Source organism: Peromyscus leucopus, chromosome 8b (assembly GCF_004664715.2).
Source record: "Peromyscus leucopus breed LL Stock chromosome 8b, UCI_PerLeu_2.1, whole genome shotgun sequence".
Taxonomy (NCBI): Eukaryota; Metazoa; Chordata; class Mammalia; order Rodentia; family Cricetidae; genus Peromyscus; species Peromyscus leucopus.
In genome coordinates this window covers 22,146,216-22,164,915 of record NC_051086.1, presented here as the reverse complement: position 1 = coordinate 22,164,915, position 18,700 = coordinate 22,146,216, and the positions used below count along the sequence as shown (strand labels likewise).

The following is an 18,700-nucleotide window of genomic DNA, read 5'->3' as shown; positions in this document are numbered from 1 at the left end:
CCAATTCTATCCATTTTCCCTGCAAATGATATGATTTCAGAAGTCATCATCTTTGAGGCCAGAAAGGAACTCAAGAGAGTCACTCTGTATAAGCTTTAGCCTTATGTGCAGGCACGTATGTATGTACATCAGGGTCGCAGATCTGTGCTTGCTCCACAAAGCCGAAACTCAAACAGTGAGGAACCATACAAAGGATTTAGGAAACCAGGTCCTAATCTGACAATGTGGCATTGTGTGAGCATGGCCAATGGCTTAAGCAAATCCTGCTGGCAGGGTCTAGACTCAAGAATAATTTTGACAATGGACTTGACTTTCTATGACAGCAGGTCAGTCAAACCAGTGGTGAATCAAGATGGCATTGAGAATGGAGAACTAAAGAAAGAGGTCCCAAGGAAGATGCCTTGGTTCTTCATCCAAGCACACTAAGACTGGGTTTTATAGTGAGAGTGAACCATAGTCTATGAAGTGCCATAGGCTGTGAAGTGCCATAGGCTATGAAGTGCCATAGTCTATGAAGTGTCATAGTCTATGAAATGTACTTGGCATTACTACTTTTTACTGCATTCTTTTGACTTTTTACCACCCATGAAATAATTCAATCTGGTTTAGCAAAAATCCCTATAACTATTCCATAATTATCTATGTAGCTAGATGAAAAAACAAAACAAAATAACAAAACAAAAAACTCTGTGTTATTTGTGCGTATACTCAGTAAGTTTAGACATAAAATAATGGGCTCAGGGGAAACAATATGATAGACACTGGCTTTACTGAGGAATGAAAGGTAGGGTCCGTGTTAGCTCTGGGACTGACTTTAAAGAAGAGCCCATGAGAGTGACCGTATTAGAATGGTGACGACATCCCAGTATACACTATCTGCAGCATGAGTCAGGCACTCTCTTAAAACCTGAATTACTTTTTCTTTAATAAAATCCCTGAACAAAAATGGGCCATGCCGCTCTGAATTTCAAAAGCAACACAGAGAACAATACAAAAAGGAATATCTTTGGCCACAGAACCGTTGGGTGTGTAGTTTGGAAAGACTGTGTATCTCAGTCAGCCAAGCAGTGGCCCTTCTACATAGCCATTGATGCTGTTCCCAAATCTCCAGGTACAGGGTGATCCTAGCAAGGATGGATGCACACTCCTCATCATTTACTGTCTTGCTGGCATCTATCAGTTGTGAAGAAACCTGAATTCCCTGTGGAAGGGCCTTTATTCTTGAGTTGGGATGAGACATCCCAAGGCCAAGTGCCAAGGGCCTGGCAGGAGAGGCACAAGCTAATATTAAGTGGGTGCTAGAACTCTCTTCCCCTTGTATCCTACCTCATTCTTCCCTTGTAATGTAACTGCAATGGGAGGGCTTTCAGCTTCTTTGAGCTAAATGGTGCTGCCCTCGCAAACCAGCAGCCGGGCTGACACCTTTATGTGCACAGCCTTTCAATGTGTTCTATGTGCAGGAGTGTGAGAGGACAAAGTGGATCCCAGGAGCTCATCAGAGGCTCCTCCTAAACCGCTCAGAGTGACTGCTAGGTCACTAGTGCAGAAGTTTCATTTGGGGAAACAAATGAGAATGGATCTGGTCAACATTTGCAAGTAAAATAACTTGTTCCATCCCAAACTCACCAGTTATATTTTTTGAACATTCTCCCAAAGAGGAAGAAATAGGGCCTTCCTAACTTCTCAGTTGGCTCTGGCATCTTCTCATCTATCATTGGGGTAATACGTTCAGAGTGGCATTTTGTAATGACAGAAACATCCCAGCAAATCAATAGTTATTTAATTCCCAACAAGCTCTCGAGTCCATTAAACCTGATTACATTCACCCATTTCTGTGGGTGCCGTTATTCTCCTGCACCAGCACTTAATCTATAACAGGAACTTATGAGAACTTTCAAAAGCAATTTCAGCATCAATCAGCACGGAGTGAAATGAGCGATTTGCTTGTAATTATTTATTGGATGGGGGAGCAAAGGGGTTGACCAAACTCCAGCCTTTGACCTTCACCCCCAATTTCCAACAGAAGTAAAAAGGACTTTCCTGCTTTACCGTCAAATCTTAAGTTTCATATGCCATCCAGCCACAAATGAAAAGTCTTTTTCTTGTTGTTAGGAACATTCTCCACCTGACCTGTTCACCTACAATATAGAAGCTTAGTGATATACCATACATGCAGGGGAATTGGCAGTTCTGGTGCAGTCTGGTCTGACTGCCAAATAGATTCCACCACCCAGTTCTGACAGTTAATAAAAGTAAGAGTCGCATTCACAGAAAGAGAAGAGTATTTGTTCAGGATCCCCCTCAGAAATTGTAATTAATGAATCATAATTTTGTAGGACTCTCAAACATGAAGCGCTGGGGGTGAGGCCACTGAGGAAAGTTGAAATGTTGTACTGCATATATTTAATTTTTCTTTCCCACAGAAAAGAGATTTAGAATTTATTACCAAGGGCGATTTATTCTCAAAAACAGCAACAAATAGCCACTTGCTTCCTACAATGACCCACTTCTATCATGAGTGAATATTGGCTTTCCAGAGAATTGCAGACATACACCCAGAAGCGGTGGTTTTGAGTTACAGCACAGAGGTACAATAAGGCAAAGAAACAGGTCCTTATTTCTTGCTAGCACGTAAAGCTCTCTGCACATAGAATAATAGCCTTAGAAGTCAAAACAATGGGCTTCTCCACCTCTCTCTTGCTACTGAGAATACAAACAGTTGGTCTGGGAATCCCAGAATCGCCTCTGACCTTCCTAAAGAAATCGTTCTCAGTGTTCCCTCTTGCTCATGGTCACCTCTCAGATTCAGAGGGGGATGGCAGCCTTGTCTGCAAACAGACAACTGTGTGGAGTGGCCTCGGCTGTACTCTGTATTTCCTGCCCTTCTGTTTCCTGGGTTAAAGCCTTTAAGCAAGCCATCTCATGATAAGTTACTGTGCCTCATGATCTGTTCTGGGAGACAGAGTCCCTCAGAAAGCTGGGGAAGAGAGCAAATCTTTTGCCCCCTGGTCAACCTCCCGAAGCAGAGGCATGAATGTTAAACAGCACCTAGATCAATACAAGCAAATACAGCTCAACTACACCATTTATTCATCCATGAGAGATGTCAATAGCCAGATTAAGGTGATCCATCTTTTTGATTTCCTACTGTCTTCCCTCTGACTACATGAGGGCTTTTTTCCCCCTTCCTGTATTAAAAGTGTTTGCTTTCTCAACCATAAAAATTCCAATTATTACTCGGAGCATTCTGGAGTTAAGTTGCTTGCTGGCGAAAGCCATGAATTACCTGCATCAGTCCTGGGAAGTAGGGGGCAGCAGGCACAATCATGGGCACTCCATAAGAATGCAGAAGGACTCCTTGCGACGCCAACATGCTTTAAATGGAGGCTTTATTCCCTCCAAGGCTGAACACATCAATAGAGAGTTAGAGGGGGGAAAATCTATAGACCCAACTTCTTCTCAACTACAAAGCCGAGAGCCAAATCACTTCTGTCAGGAGCCAAGTGCTCATCCACAGGCGGCGGAGAGGGGAAAGGAAAGAAAATCCGCATCAGCAACTCTTAATGCGAAAGTTTTCTTCCCAGACAAGGAAGGGACGTGGCAGCTGCAGGGTCGGAGCTACCAAAATGGAAGGAGCTATTTTGGGAACAGCTCGCCCAACATGACTAACCAAATACTCTTCATTAATTTAGTTCTCAGACAGAGGGAGATGGAGTGACAGGGAATTGGGCGAGGATAGGAGTCCTTTGTCCTGAGGAACTGGGCCAAATTGCAAGGGGATGGGTGTACGTGAGATTTTTAGAGAGAATAGGAACAGGAATATATAAGCTTACATGGCAATCAGTTGCAATTTAGAGAGCTTAAATCTTTGCCCACTTAAACAATTACCTCAGCCCCTAGACTTAAGTTCTAAGCTGCAGCTGATTGTCATGTGAACTTATGTATTGCCACACAAGCATGAGGACACAAATGTGGATCTCCAGTGCCCATGTGAGAAGCCAGGGAACGTGGCCCACATCTGCATTTCCAGCTCTGGGAAAATGGAGACAGGAGGATCCTAAGTCTCAATTGGCTAGCCAGGATAGCCAAACAGAAATCTCCAGGTTCGGTAGTTTAGTGAGAGACCCTCACTGAAGAGATAAGTAGAAAGTAATAAAAGAAGATATCTGGAGGTCACCCTCTGGCCACTGCACATACATTTGCATACCTATAACACCCCCACACACACACACACAACACACACACAGATATGAAACAAAACAAACAGAAAACAAAAAATTCAAACTAAAACAAATAAACAAAAATACCCATTCAAATCTATCAGGCTCATATGGACAGCTGATCAAAGAATCAGAGCATGGTAGCAAAAACATTTATAGTTCTAGAACTAAGAAGGTAGATATAAGAAAATCAGGAGCTCAGCTGTGTAGCAAGTTCAAGGCCACCCTGGGATACATGAGATTTTCTCACAATATTGATGATGATGATGATGATGATCTAAGAAAACATTCAACTTATTTTTCCTCCCTTCTTCACCAGATTTCAGTTTGAAAAGACAATTCAAGTAACAAAATAATAGTAGCTGAAATCAGAGTAAATTAGTTTTGTGGGATATGGCATATCATTCTTCTATATCTCTGAAGAAGGGCCTAATCCAGGCTCACCCTAGGCAGCTGCTTTGCAGACAGTAGGAGGCAGTGTTGAATTTGAAACACCTGCTGTAGTGTGTCCACTAATACACTGTGCACCCTAATAAAGCTTATCTGAGGATCAGAGGAAAAAGCCAGCCAGCCACTATATTAAACGTAGAAGTCAGGCAACGGTAGCACATGCCTTTAATCTTAGCATTTGGGAGGCAGAGATCCATCTGGATCTCTGTGAGTTCAAGGCCACACTGGGGAGCAGAGCCAGGTATGGTGACACACCTTTAGTCCCAGCACTAACCATAGAGGTCTGGAGGTCTGTACAGACAGACGGGAAGTGATGTAGCTGGGTGGAGAGAGGAAGTGAGGTGCAGAACAGAAAGGCATATAGGCATGGATATATAGGAAATAGGTCTCTTTAGCTGCAGATTTCCTAGCGGTAAGAACATGGCTGGCTTCTTCTGCTTCTCTGATCTCTCAGTTTTTACCCCAATATCTGGCTCTGGGTTTTTATTAGTAAGACCATTTAGCAATTTGTCTTACAACATTCTGCACAAGCACTAGATGAGGTGACATTGTACCGGGATGTGTGGTCTAGAAATGTGTTGGGTAGCAGTCAGAGACATCCTGGGGCCACAGATTAGGTACAGACTTACTAGTGCTGTGTTTCATCTATACAGGCTTTCACATGGCTTGTATGTTTGTCTTCTAGCTGTGACACATGAATACAACAATATTAAAGAAAGATGGCACCCTGTTCTCAGAGATGAAAGAAAGATATTGAGAAATGCCCAAAATGGGAGTTGAAGATGGTATACTGGTTCCTATGGGATTTGATGAAGTTAAATCATGCTGACTGGGGTATTCTTTTCCTAGCTGTACAGTCTTGAACAACTTCATTTGCCTCCTAGACTCCAGTTCCATTTGGGCACATAACAGTGACATGAAGTCTTGTCCACCTCTTGCAGTGTGCAATAGAGGTAGCTAGTTGCCATGGTTTCTGCTTTTCCCTTCACAGTTGGTATTGACCCATCTTTGACTTCAGACCTTAAGGCTCAGATGATAAACTGTCATTTTTCCACTTTGCATACCAGAAAAGTATGTGGCCATATTTAGTACTCCACAACTTCGAAAGTAGTCATATGAAGCAGCTCTGATGAAGTAAGTCTGAAGACTCTTAAGGATCATCTCCATAGGGCTTAGCAGATAGCTCAATGGTGAAGTGTTTGCTGAGTAAGCATGAAGACCTAGGTTCAGACACCAAGAGCTTGTAAAAAGCACGGTAGGGCAAGTCTATAGTGTTAGCACTCAAGAGCCACAGGCTGAAGGATCCCTGGGGCTCATGGCCAACTAGTCTTGATGAATATGCGGGCTCCATAAGCAGTGAGAGATACTGTCTCAAAAACAGGAAAGGAAGGGACATAAGAAGTTACCAGACACACACACACACATACACAGTCACCTCTGATTCAGATACCTCCTTACCACAAACCACTTCTCTCCCTAAACAGGATGCACAATATAGATTTTGTCAAAATGATGAGCACATATTCAACCATTGGCTTTCTCTAAGCCCAATGCTAATGCCTCCACTTTTAGATAGCCAAGGTGTTTTTACACTACACTAATTTTAGTTGCTTGATTTAGCTACATAATTACATTTCTAGATAACGATAGCAGACAGGGTTTGGCAGAGAATTCAATTATTTAAGGCTGGATTTTTGGCCATCTTGACAAGGTTTCTCTGTAATTGATTCTCATGTGTTGGAGTGGCTATGTTGGGCAATCCTGAAAGCTCCTCTAACAGCTGCACACTGACCCATCTTATACCACTGCCTGATACCGTTTCTAACTTTAGCTTCTGACCATGACTTTCAAAACCACATTTCTGGGAAGTTACCAGCAAGGACAGACACATCACCAGGAGATGGGTATGTTTTGTAGTTGACTTCCCTTTGGCAGTCATGGGCTAGAGGCACTTCTCAGTGCTGAGGGAAGGTCCCAGGCACATTGACTTTGGGCTCTTTGGTACTAGAAAGTGCAAAGGCTGAGGCAGTGGAAGACGGGACACACAACCTAGTCATCTAAGGCAGAAACTAACATAGTTACATCTTGATTTCACAGGTGTAGGAGAGTCTAAAGGCAAATGTGGGGGGGTGTTTGTCTTCTAGCTGTGACACATGAATACAACAATATTAGAGAAAGATGGCACCCTGTTCTCAGAGATGAAAGAAAGATGTTGAGAAATGCCCAAAATGGGAGTTGAAGATGGTATACTAGTTCCTATGGGATTTGATGAAGTCGAATCATGGTACTGGGTTGTTCTTTTCCTAGCTGTACAGTCTTGAACAGCTTCATTTGCCTCCTAGAGTCATATAAATGTAACAGATTAGCAAAATTGGGACTGGAGAGATGGCTTAGCAATTCAGAACACTTCCTACAGAAGACCCAGATTAGAGACTCTGCACCTGCTTAGTGGCTCACAATGATCCCTAATTTCAGTTAAAGGGGATCTGATGCCCTGTTCTGCCTCCATGAGTACCAAACATGCACACTACCCATATATACAGGCAACCCCCACATAATAAAATAAAATAACGTAGTGAATCATCATATTGATTATCCATGTGTATACACACAATTTTATTGAAGAACCTGCTGATTCAAGTTAAGCTGAAATGGGAATGTGTCGTATAGAGGCCAGTGTGACATATACTTATAGATCGTACATAAGATATTTTCTTTTGGCTTTTTTTATTAAAGAAACAGTGATCTAAAATGTTTACTGTCTCTATTTAGTATCATCTTTGTCCTATCTAAAACAAAAGGCTAATTTTTTTTGGCTGGGAATTCCTTTTAGTTTCCCTGCCAGGAAAATTAGCATCAAATGAGAGTTCAATACTATCTACCTACCAGCCTTTGTGGGCTGTACATGTAGATTCTTGTCTATCCTGATCACCACAGTCCTGACCACAGCGACTCCCATTGTCTCTGACTCTAACTTTTTATTTATATATTACTATCTTGTGTGATCATAGTCCCTACATAGTCTAAGCCCAACACTAATAACAAAGAATGTGGCTGAATGACCACCATTAAGTGAATAAAAGGAAAGTTCTTTTTGTTAACAGCTACTTTATTTTCCCAAGTAGAATACACCTTATATTAATAAACTATGATTTTCTTTTCTTCTTGGTTCATTTACTAGAAGTCATGCTACATTTTGTACAGATCAACTCTCTGATGGGCTCCATTTCATTGACCCAGCCATGACTCAGACCTTGGAAGGAACAGTGTCTTCCCTAAGGGAGGATGTGTCTTACAGGATCCTTCCCACACCTCTGACCACCTTCTCCAAAGAAGCTGAGTCTCAGGTGCCATGGGCTAACCACCTAAACAAACCCTACAAAACATTAATTTCCCTGTGTTGCTGCTAAATAAATTCAATCCTGCTGCTTGTAACTGTTTTCCTTGCCTTTTAGGGACTGATAATGTGTGTCTTGCCACATGGATTCCCACAGATGGCTGAATTACACCATCCCTTCCCAAGCAGAGTTGGGCAACAGAAGACCTGTGTATTCTTCAAAGCTGGTAGTGATACTCTTTTTTGTATCTGGCCACGTTCAACTTCCAAGGCCCACTGTCCTTTCTAAGAAAACTTTTCCTTTCTTTTATTTTTGTGCAAACTGCACCAACTAATTGCTTTTACTGAACACTCCCCTGAATCAAGTTTCCTTTCAAACTTGCTAACTATACAAAAATACCCTCTTTTTCATACCTTCCTCCTTTCTTTCCTTCACAGTCAACTTTGTTGGCCTAAATATAAGGCCACATTGCCTGCAAAGCCTTCTCTACCTTCACATGCAGAATCTATTGACCTCATCTTTTGGAATTATTTTATTGTTACACTTAATTCCAAATCTTGTCACATTGCATTGTAACTCTACAGGGTAGATGATTATCCAACCAAGAAGACAGATTTAAAAGGTGGGGGGTGTTGAGCCAAGTGATTTGATAGGGGCAGAGACTATGGCTCAGTGGTTAGAGATCCTGCTTACTATCTACAAAGCCCTGCATTTGACCCTAGTACCACCTAAACTAGCTACAGTGGTCCATACTTGTAATTCTAACATTCAAGAGGTAGAGACAGGAGGTTCACAAGTTAAGGTCATTCTTGGTCAGGATGGGATATAGGAAATCTCAGAGAGAGAGAGAGAGAGAGAGAGAGAGAGAGAGAGAGAGAGAGAGAGGAAAGAAAAATATGATGGTGATTAGATAAATGGAATTTCCTATAATGCTTTGTAGAATAATTGTGTGAACATGTATAAGCAAAATATGGAGGCTCTCTCCCAGGAAACTGAAGAATTATCTGTAGCTTCAAAATCATCTCAAGGGGACATTATGGCTCATCAGAGAAAGCATGAGTTTTAAAGTTGTGAGGCTGATATCAAATGTTAGTTCTGTTAGCCTTCTCATTGTCTATTCCAGGATGTAGTGCTCTGTCTGGAACTCTCATCTCCACAGCAATAGCACAGAGTGCCTATACCTTCCCACAGGTGTACTGAGGCAGTGGAATGACATGTGGTATGTGGGTGTCCCTGGCATGTAAAATGTGTTCAAAAGCACTAACTTATTTTTTATTTCCTTCTTTGGAATGTCTACAACTTGTCACTGCAAGCTATCTTCTCATCTCTGATCCTCAGAGGAGACCTGTGTTCTCAGTGTCCCAGAAACACCCTACACCAAGGCCTCCATGAGTCTATTCATTCATCTATTTACTCTTCACATGCCCTCACGCACAGATATGCCTGTTCCTCGGCAAGCATCTGAGTGCAAGCAGGACTGTCCGTCCTATGGCCCTGGGTAGCTATGAAAGTGGCCCAACACAAAATCAAAAACTTTCTTAAAACCCCAAGATTCTGTTCTTTTTGTTGAGACAGGATCTCGTGTAACACAGGCTGGCCTCAAAATCACTGTGTATTTGAGGATGACCTTGAACCCCTGATCTTTTGGCCTCTACTTTCCAAGTGCTGGGATTATAGGCCCATATGGTCACACACATCATTTATGTGGCACTTGGGATTGAACCCAGAGCTTTTTGTATGCTAAATAATCACTTTGCCAACTGAATCACATCCCTAGCCCAGTGACTTCTTTTTTCAACTGGATGACACAGTTTTTTAGCACAGACATTGTAGATGACATCTTGTCACAATGTGAAAAGTTTGGGCATGTTTGTTGGAGCTTCTGGACAGTGACCCTGTTTCCCAGCTTTACAAGCGCTTCAGCTGAGATCCCAAAACATCTTAGTAAATTTGTCCCAAGGCAGGAAATATATGGCTGTAAGTTTCAGGGAAGCTTCATTTTGTTCTTCCTTCTCTTCCATGCTTTGGGTTTCCTGCTTTTTTTCCTCAATGGCTATGTGCCCTGTTGATTATCAAGGAGCAGCTATCTCTACCTACCAGCTCATCAAGAAGGGCCATGTTCAGAGAGCAGCTGGAACCAAGAGAGATAAATGTGACTCACCACCAGATACTGTTCCAGTTCTATCCAGTGAAGGTAGCACAGCTGTTTGGAAGAGCTGTATATAGCATAGACCTCAAAATCAAATTCCTTGACTTGTTATGTAATGTGTACATTCTTGACTGCCAATGACTCAAAGATTGGCAAGTTAACTCCCAGAAAAGAGGAGATGGGCTCCAGGAGGGATAGTAGCACAACACCTGAGTCACAGAACCTTCACAGAGAGTACTTAGGAGGGAAGCTCTTAGCAGGAAAAGCCTCCACAGACCATGAGCCACACACACTAGGCCACCAACCAGCTCTTCCTTTGGTTGCAACTGTCCCCGGAATAGCATCTTTAGTGGAAGACCAATCCAGGCAGAAGCATTACTTCTGAGAAAGGAAACCAGATCCAAGACTCCTGTTATGGATACTTTTCAATTTAAATACATAAGTGAATTTATCCATGGAAAGGTCTCACATCAATGCCAAGTTCATTATGAGTATTAGCTAATTTATTATTTATTTTGTTTATGTATTTACTACCTACAAGAGATTATCTTTACCATATGCATGCCACATATGCATACCCACAAAGGCCAGAGGGAACTGGATCCCCTAGAACTGGAGACACAGTAGGTTGTGTGAGCTGACTACTGTGCATGCTAGGAATTGAATTCAGGTCCTTTTGTAAGAGCAATGAACACTTTTGACTATTGAAGCATCTCTCTATCCCCAACACAGGGACTATTCTTGGTGCCTTGATATAGTATCTCACTGCCTAGCACTCATCATGCTTAGTCACCTCATGGGACACACAATAATACCCATTATTCAAATTATCTGTCCTGCAGATTGAGTATCTATGCCATGTGAATATGGTTAGTAATTCTAACTTATGGAGTGGTACAGGATTTAGAGTATCTGTGTGTGTGTGTGTGTGTGTGTGTGTGTGTGTGTGTGTGTGTGTGTGTGTGTATGTGTGTGTGTGTGTAGATAAGCATGGTAGGAGTGTGGTCATCAGAAGAGAACCTTCAGTGCTTTTACATGGGTACCTTTCACCTTTTGTTTAAGCCAAAGTCTATCTCTCAGTGGCCTGGAATTTGATCATGTAGGCCAGGCTAGCTGGGTTGTGAACTCCACAAATCCTCCTGTCTCTGCCTCCCTTCTCACCATCCCTAGAATTACAGATGTGCACCATAATGCAGTTTCTTATGTGGATTCTATGAATTCAAATTCAGGTCCCCCTGCTTATAAAGCAAGCACTTTACTGATTGAACCAACTCCCGAGCCTTAGTCTATGGTTTAAACAAAAAAAAGGCCTTCCAAAGTGTTTAGCTGGAGAACTGGCCACAGTGTCACCTGCCTGGTGGTCATTGTCATAATGACAGTAGAATGAGCAGCAACTGCTTTGGCCCACTAAATGAGTGATCCCAAAATTCTCATTGTCTACTACTAATCTGGCTAAATAAAGTATGCTTTACAAGCTCAAACCCATGCCTCCCACTCCACATACCACTTCCTTCCACCTCCCAGATGAAAAACTAAAATACACATATTATCAAAGGATATGTATATGGCTTCTGTGCACAGCAGAGTTGTTAAACCAAACCATGACAAAACTAAGTTCATGTGACTGTTTCTGACATGGTGCCTTCAAAACGGGAGCAACCGGAAGAATCTGGGACTTTCTGCTACTCTCCCCAGCAGCATTGCCCCCAAATGGTTAGAAAGATGCACAAAGAACATTCCAGTAGGTCTGTCCACGAGGACTCTGCTGATGATCGTCAGAAGCCTGAGCCCCCAGCGGCGCAGATAACACTGAGCTTCTCTTGGTTCATTAAGCGCTTCTTGACCTGATTCTCCTCTGAAAGCCAGACTGACTGGCTGAATGAGCAAATCTAAGAATATCAGCCCTGTGCACCATCTCTGCTGAGTTCAACAATGCTTCAGGAACTGACCTCTGACCTGTCTGGGGATGAATGGCAACTGGATTGGAGAATTAGTTGACCTTGCTTGAGGCAAACAAATACTCCCCGAGGACTCTCCAAATACAGATTGAATAATCAGCTGCTCCTTGCATGTTCCTTGGTGCCCTCCCCATTATCCCCTACCTTCTGTAGTGCCTGTAGGAGCTGGGCATAGAGAATGCTCCAAATAGCTCTCCACTCCAGCTCTAGAGTGCAGCTTCTCTGTCTCATCCATACAGCTGATGAATGGGCTGAACCACCCGGGCTTGATGTGCACTCCTCTCTGCACTGAAAGTGGAGCTGGTGAGGAGTCTCCAAAATGACACACTGCATGGCAGAGACTCATTGGATGCTCTCTGTCCACATGATTGATGATGGTCAAGCAAGTCTGTTTGAAGATTTACCATTCATTTTCTCCCCTCTCTTCTTTTGGTCCCCTTCCTTCTTCCTACTCTCTTTCTCAGATTCTAGATGACTAATATCATTCAAAAATATTTGAGGAGTCTTATAAGACAAAAAAAAAAAAAACCACACTGAATGACCTTGTTTAATACAGACTTTCTCAACAGATCTAAAAACCAACATGCTATCCACCCCTAAATTCAGCAGTCTAGTTGTCTATCTGTTCATCCACCCATCCGTTCACTAATCCTACTACTTAGCCATTGACATACTTATCTATCCATCAGTCACTCTTTCTACACCCACCCACCTACTCATTCACCTACCTATCATCTCATCCACCACCACTCATATACTCATCCACTTACTCACTCATACATCTACTCATCCATCCACACACACATCCATCCAGCTATTCATATACCCACCCATCCGTTCACCTATCAACTCACCTATCCAATTTTGTTCACTACTTGACCATCTGTCAGAGTTAATGATGTGTGTGGTGCTAACATTTTTCTTTCAGTTCATTGTCTCATCCTCCAACTTTTCAGTCTCCATAACCACTAATTCAGTCACTAACATGTATTCAATGCTTTTTGCCAGACCCTACCCACATTCCTGCCCATCTTTTTCTGAGTTTATCTTCCCCATTCCACTGAAGTAGATTCTTCCATTTTAATTGCATTTCTCTCAAGGAAACCATGACAATGAAAGGGGATGTGGCAGGACATATGAACACCCTTATGTCAGAGCTGGATCCTGAACTAAAATAGATAGACCACACCTCATTGCCAACAACCATGAAAGTCATTTTTGGTATATGGTGCCTATTAACATATTGTAAGAAGCATTGGTTTGAGCCAAACTGAACCTGAATGGTCTCTTCATTCTCAACCCTCAGCTTCTCATTCAATCTCAATGACTCTGATGGTAATTACATGTTAACAGAATGCTAAAGCAAAACTGAGCAGAGGACTTCTAGGTTTGCAGACAAGGTGACCTTTACCATTTTGCTGACTCTTCTGAAGCTGGAAATAACCTGTCTAACAGGAGGGACTCCACTGTACCTGAAAAAGAAGCTAATCCTATAGAACAACAAGAAAGCACTATCCTGGAAGGAGATGGAGAGAGGATCAGAATGACGCCCAAGGAAAGCATCTTCACATGCTTGTTCAACTTACAGCCAGTGGGCTCGTACAGCCAGGGTTAGCTATGAATGCAGCCACCCACAAAACTGTGAATCTACTTAAAATGTGAGGTTTGTTTTTTTGCAGTTGTTACTGTTTTGTGACTCAATCACATGGTTCTCAATGAGGTAAATATGTAAGTGTACTTGAAACTTGAAGTTTGTAGGTTGGCATAATTTTTTTTCCTGTATGGCTCAGAGGAGCTAAAAGCTTAGATAGTCCTGCTTCAGATCTCCCTAGGATGTTGCAGTTCCATGTTCATCCCCAGGATTTGACAGTCCTTGATTATTTTTCCCATAGTAACTTCTTCCCTAGGGCTGAAGCAATGGTTCTCAGTTCTTATTTGAGATGCATGGACCACTTGGATAATTTCATCTTCATCCCAGAAAAATTGCACATCACTTGGGAAATATTCCATGTTGTTCACTGCATGGGTGTGATGTCCCCTCTGAGGTTCACCTGTGGATTCTAGAGTGGGCATCTGAATTGATGTGAGATTTTTGGATTATGGCTTTAGAAAGGCTGGGTGTGTATCAAATGAGACTCTCTAGTCGAGGCTCACATGAACAAGCCAGATGGCCATCCTTATGTGAAACTAGGCTGATGTGCTTGCTGGTCCTTTGCCTCTGAAGACCCAAACCTTCTACTCAGAAAACTCATTCACAGCTTGGCAGGGGTAGAATTTTAATGTGTCAAGAAAGGTGTGATGGTGGTTAATTTTCATTGTCAACTTGATAAATCTAGAATTGCCTTGGAGGGGAGTCTCAAAGAGGGACTGCCCAGATCAGGTTTGCCTGTTAGTATGTCTGAGAAATTGTCTTGATTATATTAATTAATAAGGGAAGACTCAGTCTGAAAGGGGTGGCTCCATTCCCTAGATTTGGTTCCTGGACAAGCATGCATGAATCCATTATTTCTGTGCGCTTGATTGAGGACGTGACTAAATGCTTCAAGTTCCTGCTGCCTTCATTGCCCCCCAGAATAATGGACAACAAGCTGGAACTGTGAGCTAAATAAGCCCTTCCTCCCATAAGTTGTGTTTGTCAGGGTGTTTCAGCACAGCCACAGGAGGCAAAACCAAAACAAAAGCACTGTGGAGAGGGACCAGTGTAGGCTTTCCTTCTGCTGGAATGCCCCTTTCAGCTTCAGACTGGAAAACAGGACTACCAAAACCGAGAGAAGTGGGCAGGCATAGGACGCTCACTCAGCCGCCTGAGGGAAACGAAAGATGTGGGGCATATGCTTGTGTTCACAACTCATGCAATATGGACTCAGGACGGAGCACAGGAGGCAGGCACCCAGAACTACTCCGCACTGGCTCCTCGGGCTCCACTGAAGATTAGCTGAAGCGCTGATGCTGCTGAATGTTTTCTCCTCAGTGTCATGGCCAGGCAGCTGGTAGTGAGCAAGAGGCCCTGACAGGTGGGATTCCAACTTCCCAGATTAGCAGTGTCCTTCTGGGACACACTGGGGACATCACAAGCAGAACCACCCTGAGTGACCTCATTTCCTCTATGGCTCTTACATTACAATCTATTTTTAGATCATTTTTTAACGAGCCACAGACAACTATTTATTATTTGCCGGGCACCTTCTAACCTCCTTGTTTATTAACTCATTTAATCTTAATAGCAACCCTATAAGCTAAATCCTATCACTAACCCCATACAATTGATAGGGACACTGAGCAAAGAGAGGTTATGTAACTCACTCAAAGTCACACAGTTTGTCAGTGGTAAGTATCCAAACTCTCTCCACAAGAAGATATATATGTGCTTTTCCCCCCTTAAGATCTTTAATTTACTAATAAAAGACCCTTAATTTATTATCCTAACAGCAATGGATTATATCTATATTGACTGTGAACTTAGAGACTAGAGCCAATGTCAAGTTCAGGTTCTTCCAGTTCCTGTCTGTGTTGACCTAGGCAAGGTACTTAGCTTCTCTGAAACTCAGTTAATTCTCTTATAAACTGGGGGTGATCATATTCTTCTCACAAGGTTCCTAAATGGGGCATTCCCTAAATAATGTAACAATGCATTTAACCCTGCCTGGGTACTAGTCCATTTGAAAGTTTCAAAACTCTGTGCATAAAGCCTAGACCTTAGCATGGCCATGTCTGTTCACAACCCTAGTGGAATATCAGGCATGTAAGTGACTATTCACACTGTGAGCTTTCCTGAATCAACAAATCCTAATTTTTGCTTATTTTGATTTGACTTGGGTTCCTGTTCTTACAACTAACACATTCCAGAATAATCTAAAATGGCTAGAAAATGCTAGATACCTATATACACAAAAAGGGAAGTTAGGCCTTTTGCTTATCTACCTATGTATGTATGCATGTATGTCTGTATCTATCTATCTATCTATATGTATGTATCTATCTACCATTTACCTATGTGTGTACAGTTGTATGCTTAGGTGTGTGTACATATATGTGTGGAGTATGTAAAGATCAGAGGTCAACCTTGACTATCCTTCCTTAGGCACCCTCTGTCTCGTTTTGGAGACAGACTCTCAGCGGCCCAGCATTCTTCTGATCAAGCTAGGCTGCTGGCCAGTAAGCCATAGGGTCCTGGATCTAAGATTTCAAGCATGTACTACCATGCCTGGCTTTTTAACGTGTGCTGTAGGGATCTCACTCTGGTCCTCAAGCTGATATGGAGAGCACTTTACATCCGGAACCATCATTCTAGCACTTGATCATTTTTAAAATGCAAACTTTGCTTTTCTTTTGTAGTGGTGCTTTGCTATGTAGTCCAAGCTGGTGCTGAACTCAGAATCATTCTCCTTTCCCTAACTGATCAGGCACATGGGGTCCAGACCTTCATCACCCACACACCTGGCTCAAATCCTTAAGTAGAACTCATTATGCATGGGATACAGCTCTCATCACCAGAAGACTTTGACTCAATCTTTATAACAATTCCATGACCTCACCAGTACTCAGGGGCCCCATTCTACAGATGAGAGCATTGGAATCCCAGGAATTCCACTCAAGACTGCATGAATAGCAACACTAGCCATCAAGGCGACACTGTCTGATTCTCAGTCCTTCTCTCCCTTCTTCTGGGGACATTACACTACTGATGATGTTTGATAGATATGCTAGAAAAAAGAATCCTTAAAATCATTAAGGAGCTTTCTCCCCACTCAGGTGCCCACATAATAAACCAGCCTCACCCTCAAACCTCTAAATCCTCAGAAAGGCTCTGTGGGTGGTGAATAAGAATTCCAAAATATCCTTCCAGGGAAGTGCCACTGCTTTGGAGCTACGTCAAACAGATGGCACAATCTCCACTCTATTTGTACCCAGGCATATAAACACTGATAGAAAACAGACGCCCCTCTGCCCATATCTTTTCAAATAATGCCTGGCATGGAGGGTTGCCTATCCCTTCTACAGATGCTGGGAAGTGCACAGGCTGGCATAGATACCAATGGTTCTGCATACCCAGATATCACAGGCCTGAAGTCAACGTGTCAGCATTCCAGAATATGCCTCCTGTGCCTGTCTTCATCTCCCTCAACTAATGGCTTGGAGGTGAAGGTGGGAATTCACACATTCCAGGGCATTTGTTTCTGGATTACCATACAGATCTTACCTCCCTGGAGGTTCCATGGCTGGCCTCAAAGATGAATGTGCCTTTTAGGACCAAAATAGAACAAAGGGATAAAAAGGAACTAAAGGATTTAAAATTAGGATAAAAAACAGAGAGAGAGAGAGAGAGAGAGAGAGAGAGAGAGAGAGAGAGAGAGAGAGAGAGAGAGAGAGGCCTGAGTCGAATGGCTTGCCTTAACCACTTAAAACTCAGCAGTGATGTCCAGCTTTGAGTATAGTGGGTCCCCATATGTCTGTCTCCTCCCACTGGGACCCAACATTTGCTGGATCTTTTTTATCATGTTGGCTAGCAGTGTGCTCATCTGCCTGCCTCGCAGAGCAGCCTCGGTGTTATTTTTATAATGACTCGGAGCTTTTTCCATGTTGTACTCTGCCAGAGTTCTGGAGCACTACACACCTGTTCTACACAGTACACTTGAGGAGATGGAGGTGGGTCTGGTGGAGGGAAGGGGTAGGTGGGCCTTCCTGCCTGCTCACCATGAGGTACCTTTTCTGTCTTTGGGGCTCTACTATGGGCCAGCACTTCGTTTAACCAACACACACTGTGTTCATGGATTTGTGGAGAGCACCAAGTATTCTGATTTGTTTTACAAATATGAACTCAGTTTATTCTCACAGTGACTGAGCATGGGCACTGTTTTAGAGATGAGAAAAACATGTGCTAAGGGGAAAATGGAGCCCAGGGGCTTATGGGTGACACTCTTCTACCGTGTTGTATTCTAAGTGTCACTGTGATCACCCATTCATTACTGTTGCCTACAGCAACACCTGCCCCTCTGCCATAGCCACCATTACTATCACACGTATCTCAACCCAAATTTCTGTCTCCATCACCACTTACCAAGACATCATTCCACTATCACCATGACCTTCAATGTCACCTACTACCAATATGTCCACTACTACCCTCCATCTCCAATATTACCTGCTATGATATCATAGCCACCCTCATCATCTCAACCTTACCACAAGCTCTCAACAACAGTCTCCATCATCAACTTCTACTGTATCATCCACCATCATCATGATGGTGATGGCCTGTATTTCCACTGTACCACCAGCATGTTCTCCAACAAACTGGTTTCTTCAGTCATTGCCACCACAGTGTTCAACTCCACCTCACCATCACCATCTCTAGCACCATTTCCATTGTCACCTGCTATTCCCTGTTTCCACCATCACCAGGAACTTCAGCTTCACTGTATAGCCAGCATCTTTATGTCTCTCTCCATCCTAATTACCATCATGACCTTCATTCTGTGGAATCACAGGCACTAAAGTTTCTCACTAACACTTCCCTGTTTACTACCACCAGTAAGAGCAGAGTGAAGGGCCGGGCGGTGGTGGCGAATGCCTTTAATCCCAGCA

General features: G+C 42.9%; 1 protein-coding gene across 28 annotated transcripts in view; it reads right to left on the bottom strand.

The window, feature by feature from the left end:
• Nucleotides 1-18,700, bottom strand: part of Rbfox1 (RNA binding fox-1 homolog 1) — a 1,601,479-nt gene that overhangs the window by 337,790 nt on the left and 1,244,989 nt on the right. The window contains exon 1 of one of the 28 annotated variants that reach the window (XM_028872940.2): nt 3,287-4,809. The exons of 23 other annotated variants lie outside the window; for them this stretch is intronic. In XM_028872940.2, coding sequence (XP_028728773.1) covers nt 3,287-3,373 — 87 coding nt within the window. In that variant the 5' untranslated portion in view covers nt 3,374-4,809. Of the gene's footprint in view, nt 1-3,286; nt 4,810-18,700 lie in introns of those variants that run through there. 4 more of the 28 variants (XM_028872926.2, XM_028872944.2, XM_028872938.2 and 1 more) reach the window with 4 other exon arrangements.